General features: G+C 41.4%; 1 protein-coding gene across 2 annotated transcripts in view; it reads right to left on the bottom strand.

The window, feature by feature from the left end:
• Positions 1-200: 200 nt before the first annotated feature.
• Positions 201-10,929, bottom strand: part of CRNKL1 (crooked neck pre-mRNA splicing factor 1) — a 67,227-nt gene continuing 56,498 nt past the window's right edge. For both annotated transcript variants that reach the window (XM_029593766.1, XM_029593767.1), the window contains 2 exons: positions 4,995-5,240; positions 201-499 (listed from right to left, as the gene is read on the bottom strand). In XM_029593766.1, the coding sequence (XP_029449626.1) occupies positions 320-499; positions 4,995-5,240 (426 nt within the window). In that variant the 3' untranslated portion in view covers positions 201-319. The remainder of the gene's footprint in view (positions 500-4,994; positions 5,241-10,929) is intronic.

Here is a 10,929-nt window from a genome sequence, read left to right as displayed (position 1 = left end):
TGTCTCTTGAAGACGTTGGTACTCTGGAATAAAAAAAATCACATTTTCTGTATTTGCTCAAACTAAGCTACTATTAGCATTTTTAGTGACCCTATTCTGCACAAAATTGCAGGTACTAATGTATAGAAACAAAAGAAAAAAAATCCAAGTTGAGTGTGAGAAATACTTTTCAGTGCAGTTTGTATAGAAAAACAGCCATATTTATTTTCAAAAACAGTTTTATTTGCACAAAAATGTTGCAATAAATGAATTATTCCATTGATAAAATTCTGTACAAAAAAAAATGAGGTAAGAAGAGGAAAAGGGTCAGCGGCGAGAGTTACTGATTGGAAGTTGAGGCTGTGTTCTCATCTGTGTCCTTATCTGGATCCTGCTCTGTGGCAGTTTCCTGTTGCTGTTTCTTCCAGAGTTTGGCCATTGCAAGCAGTTTGAGGTTGGGCTGATTAGCTGCATCTTCAGGAAATATATAATCGTAGTACTCCTCCCAACCAGCATCTGACTGCAGAGAGAAAAAAAGTAATGAATTTATTTTTTCGATATCTGTTTCAATTTTCCTATCAATTTGCCATATAAATAAAACACCTTGTAACATCACTCTACCCACCCCTCACTATTTTCTAGACACAAAATTCTCATCCTGAGCAGAATTTAGCAACGTTAAGAAAATTTAAATGTTTCTTATTTCATTTGGCAGCAAGTCAATATAAGCACCCCACATCTGCATAAGCTTCTTATGAAACATGGGGGTTTGCAGTTTTAAATTCTGAACACAATTCTTTTTTGAATTAAAGTTCATTACACATTCCACATACATGTACCATCAAATAAACTCAGCCATGTAAATCACAACATAATTGTTTAAAAAAAAAAAAAAAAAAAAAAGGCTACCAAGGTAGAACCTTTTTTTTTTTTTTTAAATCATAAACTAACATAAGAACATAAGAAAATGCCATACTGGGTCAGACCAAGGGTCCATCAAGCCCAGCATCCTGTTTCCAACAGTGGCCAATCCAGGCCATAAGAACCTGGCAAGTACCCAAAAACTAAGTCGTTGCTATCCAGTTGCCTTTCAGCTTCTAGGTACATAAATATTATTAACAGAATGATCAGAAAGCTAAGTTTTTCTAGAACCCCATCCCTCTCCCCTCCCTCCGCTCTTTATGATTCTGGGGGATTTAAACAAAATGATATAGCCAAACATAGACAACTGAATTTCTATCACAAAAGGATCACCTAGGAAGTTTAGTTATCAACCCCTAGTATACTCATATTCCAGTCCTTATAAGCCTTCCAGACTTTCACAAACTATGTATAGATTTATTTTTATAAGCAGATATATCAGGTAGCATGTATATTTTCCCAACCTTTCGCTGGTCATCTAAAAGCATAGGTATCTGTGGTGATTTCCATTTCTGTGTGATTTCACTTCTAGTGGCTAGGCTGTTTTTATAATCAGCTCCCTGTATAAAAGGAACACTCAGCAAAGCATGTTGGGGCAATACATGAATAGGTGTGGGTAAGATCTCTCCAAGCCATTCAATTATGGCCTTCCATAGAGTCTTTATGTATGTGCATTCCCACCACATATGAAAGAGGGAACCAATCTCAGAGCAACCTCTCCAACTTACAGTAGAGTAAGCAGGAGATACCTTATGCATTCTGAGAGGGTATAGATGTCACCGATATAGTACTTCAAAGTTGTTCTCTCTAAGTGAGGCTGAAATGAGGCCTCTACCCATATGACTATAAATCTCTTCCCATTTCTTTTGAGAAAAAAATCTAATGCAAATCCTCTTCCCAAGCCTTTAAATGAGAAGCTTTCAGGAAGTGTGTCGTACTCAACATTGTATATATTGTTGATAGCAATCTGGTAGTTCTATCAGCTTTTCTGTACAATGTTTCGAAGTTAGAGACGCCTTGTTGTAGGTGTGGTCCTATCATGGACTTTGAGGCAAAGTGGCATAGTTGAAGGTATTATGAATAGAGCGTTATCTCAATATCCACATAGAGAAATCTAAATTTAATTAATTGTGCAAAAGCATTTTTATTCACAATTTTATAGACAATAACATACATAAAATCACACACCCATACTCACATTCATTCTGTTAAAAACCAACACACCACTGACACATAGAAATTTATACAATATTTCAAAAAGTGCAAAAAACGCATCAAGAAAGCTTATTATTAATATGATAGAAACACTTTTCTTCATATAGTTTCCAATCTGTATAATGAAGTACATTAACCATGTACTCCCTATAAATTGTTCCCAGCGTCCTTCAGAATTCAATTTAGAATAGAAATTTGTTTGTTTCCTTCATCATATCCAGTCCAACAACGGATCCTTGTTTCACCCTTTTCCAACATGGCTTCCTCAGGGACAACCTATAACTTGACAATGTACGTCCTCTCAACACACTTTCATGATTTCAATCCATATCAATCCATTCTAAACCTGAACCGCTTACAAATTATTATTGAAAACCTTCCAACGAGAGGAGAACGCTCTCCAACAACGAACCAGCCTTGAAGTGTCACAAAAACGTTTACGTTTTTGTGACACTTTTGTGACAACGAACCAGCCTTGAAGTGTCACAAAAACGTTTATGCTCAGTATAATACAACATCCTAGAACACAGCCTGCGTTTTCCAGGCTAGAAAGTTTCTGTTTTAGTTTTGAAAGTTTAATTTTCCTATGAAACACTGACTATAGACAAGGACCATTTCACAATCAGATGCACATATCATGTTTCTTAATAAAACATGCTTCTTAGCTTATTTCATAGTAAGCTTAAAAAAAAAGGTATTAGAATAAAAGAGTAATGCACAAATCACCCATAACTGTTTGTTAGCCCAGGATACTACTCTAATTGCTTGAAACATCTGCTTTTCCTCTGATTATTTGATATTTCTGTCATAGGTAGTCCACCTACTAATGTAATCTGGCAGCCAAATCACAACTGTGTTTCTGAAGCTTGGTGGTCATATGCCCATCTGCTTATGAAAACTGGTGGCCAAATCCATTGTCATTGCTATTGGCCCCCTGATTTCTGCTATACTGTTTCATTAAACCCAAGAAATAAGAGATATTGGCTATACCAGAGCCCTCAGTTCCCTGCAGCAGCTCATGGGTGGATTCTGCAGCAAACTTTCAACAATTATGGGGCACATATAAATCTGAATAGATGTGCAAACTAAATATTAATTTGTATTTTACTGTATTTTTATAAAGTTGTTTTTGGATATTTCTTATGTCTGGGTAATTTTTTTTTTTTTTTTTCAGGGAAAAGGGAACTTACTAATTAATCAATGTTGGGAAGAGAAGGCAGACAGAGAATGAAAAGGATCCAGGCACAGAGAAAGGGGAAAAGAGGAGAGAAGAGGGGGAATCATGGAACCGAAGGAGAAAGGATCACAGACAGGCTGATGCAATACTGTGCGCTGGCCACAGCGCACGGCTCAACATGCAAATGTTAGATGTGTGTCCATAACCCCAATGCAAAACGGGGGTTAGCGCATCCGAAACGTGCACCCAATAGAGCGCATAACTAACAGCCTTATCAATATGAATTTACATGTGATGAGCGCTATCAGCTATTCTCCTCCCCCCCCAACCGATGCAAGCAAAAAAAAAAAAAAAGAAGTGCACCTAATGCATTTATTTTTTCCCTCAAAAATTAAATGCCTGCCCCGGAGCAGATGTTAGTTTTTGAGGAACCCAAAAAGTGTCCAGAAAAGCAGAAAATACTGCTTTTCTGTACTTCCTCAGACTTACTAACATGGCAATATTAAGTAGGAGAAACACAAAAAGGAGACCTGTCAAAAAAAAAAAAAAAATGTGCTGTGGTCAGGTTAGGAAAAGGGATGCTTAATTAACAAGCATCTGTTTTCCTAACCCGCTGTCAGCCACCTCTCAGGAGGTGCTAGGGGTGCACAATTTCTCCTAGTGCCTCCTTTTTACCGCGGCAGCCCCTCTGCATATTGCATCGGGCGCCCCAGAGAGGCTGATCAGCACGCGTTAGGAGAGCGGGTGCTCAATCATGAGCACCCGTTTTCCGCGCGCCGATACTGCATCAGCCTGAAAGAGAGGGAAGAGGAAAGTAGGGGAAGAAAGTGTGGGGATCCTGGACTAGGGTGGAGATGATCCAAGATCAGGAGAGTGAAAGGAAGATCTATTATTACATACATCCTGACGCTGCGCCCTTCTGTCACTGCTTTCTCAAAAGCCCCTCTAATCAACACCACACCTCCTTCACACCTCACACCCACCCTATACCCACTCCCTCTACTTGCACCTAACCATGATCCCCTCACTCTCCATACCCACTCTAATATCCTCACTCACTCTCCCATTTTCTCCTGGTACTCTATCCTCCACCCCCACACTTCCTCAGTCACTTTCTTCCCCCGTGCCTTCAGTCCTCCCACTTCCTGGCACTCTTGCATTCCATCCCCATTCCCTCACTTTCTCCCCTCTCGCTCCCTCATTCACTTTCTCTCGACTCACTCTCCCATCTCTCCACATTCCCTTGAACCCCTCATTCTCTTATTCCCTCCCCTTCCCCACAACCCCCTCATGCACACTTCCCCTACCCCCATTATGCTCTCGCTCTCCTTCATTCACTTCCCTTCCCCTGCGACCTCCTTCACAACATGCGACGCTCAGGTCCTGGCAGCAGAGGAGGAGAATGCAGCCCGAGGTGCTGCACTGATACTGTCCCTCCTCCTAGCCCCAAACTGATAAGGGAGGGTGAGCAATTAGATCGGAGGAAGGGAGAGGGAAGACAAGCGAGAAAGATGAGCCACCATAGCCATTTTTCCTCCTGCTTGGACTCTGCCTCCAATCTCTTACAGGGATTCTACCAGGACTGGCCAATTCTTCGTCGGGGGGGCCCTGACTAGGCTGCAAGCACAAGCTGCCATAAAAAGAAAACAATACATCCTCTGTCTCCCCCCCCCCCCTTTCTTAGCTTCCCTCTTTTCCTTACCCCATCCTCTGCCTGCAACTTTCTTCTTTTCTTGACTTTCTCTGGCATGAGTTTCTGCACCCGCTCATTGCTGGATTCTGTTCCAAACTCTTCCTCAAACGCTCGCCAGGATTCGAGTAGCATCAGTCTTTCTTCCTTCTCCTCACAATTCCTCAGCGTTCTATTGGCCTCTTCATAGATCTGTCTGCATTTGGGCACGCTCTCCATTTCCGATGATAGCTCAAATTGAGCAAAACTGATCCATACCTAGAAAGGAAGCAACGCAACACCTCAGAACAAATTGGGATTGACGGCAAAATAACTATGCTTAAGGACAACATGTATTACAGTATAGAACTTAAATTCCTCCAAGACTCCCTCTTCTTTCTATAACCTTGTGACACACTGACAGTGCTTGGCAGGGGGCTCACAGGCTGCACCTTCCCCTCAGAACCTCAATCCCTCCCTACGGGCGATATGGGACAGCCAACGCTACAGCAGCCCCCGCAGCAGGATTTACATTGAACCTGGGTCTTCCACAACCATGTAGGACTGCCTGCAAGCCATTTGGCTGGCCCTGCCCCTTTCCTTTTGACAGGGCCAGTACCAAAAGTATTAGGGGCCCCAAGGCAAACTTTCTGCTTTGCGCCCCTCCCCCCCTTCAAGCCCTAGCCCTGACCCCACCCTCACCAGTAATTTTGCATTTATAACATTTTACACGAAAAAGGACATTCAAGGTTAGTTTTCCGAGATAAAATATCGCATCAGTGCAGGTAAATATAATATACATACTTACTGTATGTCAACTAGAAAACCCTGCTAAAAGGCAAAAAAAAAAAAAAAAAAAAAAAGACACTTGGAGCCCATATGGTATTAGGCCTATTGTAACGCATGCTTCTAATCTCATTTTAACTATTTCTCATTACTTCTTTTTCACACATTTTTTCTTTTTACACTGTCTTCTCACTTATGATTATTACAATGTAACATTTCTAACTTTTTGTTATATGTACACCGATGTGATGACTAGTTGAATATCTGTATATAAAAAACAAATAAATAAATAAGACCTTAGTAACGTGAATTATAATTACAATATAGTAAACCTCCCATACCAAAACAGCACTTAACTGCCAGCACTCAAATAGTAACAACTGTACCTATGAAAAGGCAGCACTGTAAATATTACACCAGGGCCTAAAACAGCAATATACCTTTTAGAAAACAGAGCAAGCCTAGCTACTATAGAATTCTACACAAACTATATGCTAGCAGAATACCCCAAATTCGATCATGCAGGCGAACACAGATAAACCCTCACCAAACAACAGAATAAAGAGACTATAAAGTAAAAATTAAAAAATGTGCAGACAAACTGAACTGGAAACCAGGACAGACTCCGTATGCAGCATAACAATGGGAAATCAGAAACATTGCCATTCTTTATAAAATAAAATCAAGAAATATTTTTTTATTTATACTTTTTTTTGTATACCAACCTTCCTCAAGGATATCAGGTCGGTTAACATTGCAAAAATACATCTCAATTAACATACAATAAAATATGGCATAAAACCAAAAATACATTGAGATAAACAATAGTAAAATGTTACATCTCCAAAAATATATTGAAAAATAGCACACTCATCAAATATACATAGACTGAATCCATTGCTGACTCACGCAGACCCTCATCTTCTCAAACTTAGACTACTGTAACTCACTTCTACTCGGAGTTCCCGATTGTCTTCTAAAAAAAACCTACAACTATTACAAAATACCGTTGCTAGACTCTTAACTGGTTCAAAGAAATTTGATCACATATCACATTCATTGATAGCTCTTCATTGACTACCAGTACAAGCCCGCATCAACTATTAAGTCCTAACATTAATACACTCCATCATCCACTCTAACAATTCTGGTTTGGTTGATGTAGCTCTACAATCATACAGGCCACATAGATCATTAAGATTTCAAAACAAAGGACTACCAGCAGTGCCATCATTACAGAATACTCACCTAACAAAAATAAGAGACCGCATGTTCTCAATAGCAGGCCCGATGCTATGGAACTCTCTACCCAAGAATCTAAGACTGACCCCAGAAACAAAGAAATTCAAATGTGACCAAAAAACATGGTTATTTCAAAATGCCTATAACCTAACTTAAAATCACACAGAGCATGCACCCTTCAAGGACAATGTCATTAAGAACCTATCCTCTGATCTAAATACCTTATCCCAAGTACATGTCAATCTTTAATGTATATGTTTGACCTCATTAAGTCAACGTACTTGTCAATGTATATTGTGTGTCATGTTGTAAACCGTTGTGATCTTTATTTGGAACGATGGTATATAAAGACTTAAGACTTGGTTATTCAAACAAGCTTTTCCGGCCCCCTCCTAATTGCTTCCTCGTCAACTTCCACTACTCAGTCCCAGCTGCTCTTTGTAAATAACTCTACATGATGTTAATCTACTACTGTATTTCTCTATTCTCCCGGTTCGATCTCCCTTGTTAATTGTAACTGCAATTTCCTTGCACTTGTTCCAGTTTTAATGTTTTTTTGCACACCTTGTTCAACTGTAAACCAGCATGATGTGATTGTATCATGAATGCCGGTATATAAAAATCCTAAATAAATAAAATGGCTAAATAAAAACCCAATGAAGCTCTCTGCTTCAACGGCAGGGGAGAAGAAAAACAACCAATAAGGGCTGAATAACATAGTCTGGGTAAAATAAATAAGCATAGGTGTAGCTTGCTTATTGCGGTGGTTACTACCCCTAACTAATCAAGCTTGATATTTCACTTGGATGCAGCTCCATCACTGCTCTCTACATTAATGGTGGGGGTGGAAGGGAAATAGAACCAAAGAGCCAAGAGTAACAGATAAGTATGAGAGAAAAAAATGTGTGAAGCTTGCTGGGCAGACTGGATGGGCCGTTTGGTCTTCTTCTGCCGTCATTTCTATGTTTCAATGATTAAAACTAATAAGGATATAAAATGAGCCACATCTCTGCCACAATTGAGATGGGCTCTGCTTGCGGCCCCACTCGGCTACTCTTTGCCACCCCCTATTGGTTGGTGCTCTAGGTGACCGTCTAGTTCCCCTAAGGGAAGTACCGGCCCTGCCTTTTGAGGAAATGGAGAATCCACAGAATACAGAAAAGGACTGTACACTAAAATAATGTATTTTATAGATCTTCTACTAATGCCATGTTTTCAAGTGTTTTGAAATACAGTTGTGCAAAGACATCAAATCAAATACTAGAACTTTATGGGGATACATCGTATGGTGCTGTATAGTTTCATTTATTTTGGATCAAAATTAATACTACATTACATTCACGCAGATTTCACAAGCCAATATTCCACTCTCTAATACTGCACATCTACAAGTTAACAAGTAGAGGTAGCATTCTATCTAGTCCCAATGCATGTTTCATGGGAAAATTCCCAACTTTGTTCCCCATCCACCCCCCTCCAGTTTGAAAACTGAAATTGTCTAATGTCCCCAATGACCTAGCTCAATGCTAAGTTTTGTTCAACTAGGTCCAGCCATTCAAAAGTTATAAGTATGTTGCCACACAAAAAGTAGGATCCAATAAAACCTCTCTTTATATCAACCCAAAGCTAATAAGTTCACAAAGGACTATTAGATGTGCATGCATAGATGCAAATCCTATCCCAGTCAGGATCCTATTGGATCCCCCGACATGTCCTGTAAGTCTAGTGTGGCTAGGACACAAAACAGAAGTGTTATTGTGGAAAAGGGGTAGGAAATGGGCACATGGACACACACACACAGACAAAGCGATCTCGCCTATTTTTCTTCTTTTGTAAAGTAGGATAAAATTGCTTGTGGGACATGCGCAATTACTTTTAATCTCATTTATAGTGGAGCTTAGAATCTATACTTCTGGTACTGCTGCTTTATTGTATTTCCCTTCAAAATTCAAATGAAGTAAACCACCAAAACCCTTTGTTCTCAATTTTCCCCCTGGTGCTGTGGAATGCATGGTAAGAAAACACCAATACTCTGCTTGTAAGGCTACAGTGCTAAAAAAAAAAAAAAAAAAAGCAAGTTTGCTTACTGTAAACTGTGTTTTCCGAAGATGGGATGAATTAGCCATGCAGTCTGGGATGTCCTTCTGGAACGGCTGGGCGGAGCTTGACCAAGTTGACAGAGCTTTGCTCTGTGTACGTGTGTGTGTCCTTTTCCAAGTGGCGCCATCTTCTCCTCAGTCTATTCCAAAGAGCGTCTGCGAAGCATGAAGTGGAGACTGTCCGGGGAGGAGGGTGGGTCAGCATGGCCAATTCATCCTACCTATGGAAACTACCGTTTACGGTAAGCAAACTTGCTTTTTTCTCCGCAGATAAGCAGGTTGAATTAGCCATGCTGTCTGGGAGTCCCCAGCTGAAGGTTTGAAGCACAAGATGTGTCCTTGCTGGAACATGGCGTAGTTCCCAATGATGAGCGAGACCTCTGCTTCAAACTGGTCCAGACCAGCGGGTCGTCTCCTTATTGTTTTCCTGACTGGAGAATGGACCTGTCCATCACCGCATCAGCAGCTGCTTGCTGGTCGAGACAGTAAGGGGAAGTGGAAGTGTGGAGCGAGGACCATGTGGCAGCCTTGCATATGTCCATGACTGGAATCTCACATAGATGGGTTACCGATGCTGCCATCGCTCTTACTTGATGCGCCTTTGGCAGACTGGCCAGAGTCTCTGATCTTTTACTGTAGCAGTACTAAAATGTATTGCAAAATCCAAGTTGAGATAGTTCTCTTAGAGACCAGTAAACCTGGAGCATTCGGGTTGAAGAAAACAAACAGCTGTGAGGCTCTAGACTTGGAGTGTGTTCTACGCTTATAACAGGCCAAGGCTCATTTATAGCCCAGTATGTGGAGGCACTTCTCCCCCTCGTTTTTGTGTGGCTTTGGAAAGGGTGATAGTTTGGTTTATGTGGAAAATGGAGACTACCATGGGGAAAAATGAAGGGAGAGTCCATAAGGTCACCTTGTCATGATGAAATTCCAGGTATGGCGAGTAGTGAACCAGAGTCTGTAGCTTGCTGACCCTTCTTGCAGAGGTCAGGGCAACTAAGAACAGAGCTTTCCAAGAGAGATACCTCATGTGAATGGTCTCCAGAGGTTCAAAGGGCGGAAGCATCAACTGTTTCAGAACTAGGTTGAGATCCCACAGGACCGGAGGTGTGTGCACTGGTGGTCTTAGTTATAGAATGCCCTTCATGAAGCAGGAGACCAGGGGATGACTGGAAACTAGTAGGCCACTGTGGGGATGATGATAGGCAGCAATCGCGCTAACATGGACCCTCATCGACGCCATCACCAGTCCCGCCTGATAAAGGGAGTGGAGGTACTCTAAAAGGTGTTCCGGTGAGCACCATGCCACATATCTCAGCCATTTGCCCTACTAGCTAATGACTGGTAGAGAATTTTTAGGAGGATAACAGCATGCCTTGGACTTCTGAAGGCAAACGCTGGTGATTTAATACTGTCCTTTCAACCTCCATGCTGTGACATGCAGCGAGGAGTGCATCGGGTGAAGCAGGATGCCTCCGTCCTGTGACAGTAGATCTGCACTGTGGCCTACAGAAATGGGCGGTTCTACTGAGACACGCACAAGATAGGCGTACCATGCCAGAGCGGCTAGAAAGAGGTTGGCAATGTCTACAGTACATTTCTGAATGGTTCCTGAGATGATTGGGATCGGAGGATAAGTGTAGAAAGCTACCAGTTCAGGTCTGTTATGCTTGGGGTCAGACACACTCGCTGTTACAGCGGGTGTGAGAACTGTGTCCGTTGAGACATGAGCCCCCATTGCAGGCATATATGTGCAAACGCGTACGTAGATGGCTGCTGCCATATCACCCAGGAGGGTTAAGAGATGACGGGCCTTAGTGCAAGTAGAGTCTTTCAGTTGT

This window comes from Rhinatrema bivittatum, chromosome 3, assembly GCF_901001135.1.
Source record: "Rhinatrema bivittatum chromosome 3, aRhiBiv1.1, whole genome shotgun sequence".
NCBI lineage: Eukaryota > Metazoa > Chordata > Amphibia > Gymnophiona > Rhinatrematidae > Rhinatrema > Rhinatrema bivittatum.
This window is presented reverse-complemented; position numbering and strand designations above follow the sequence as displayed.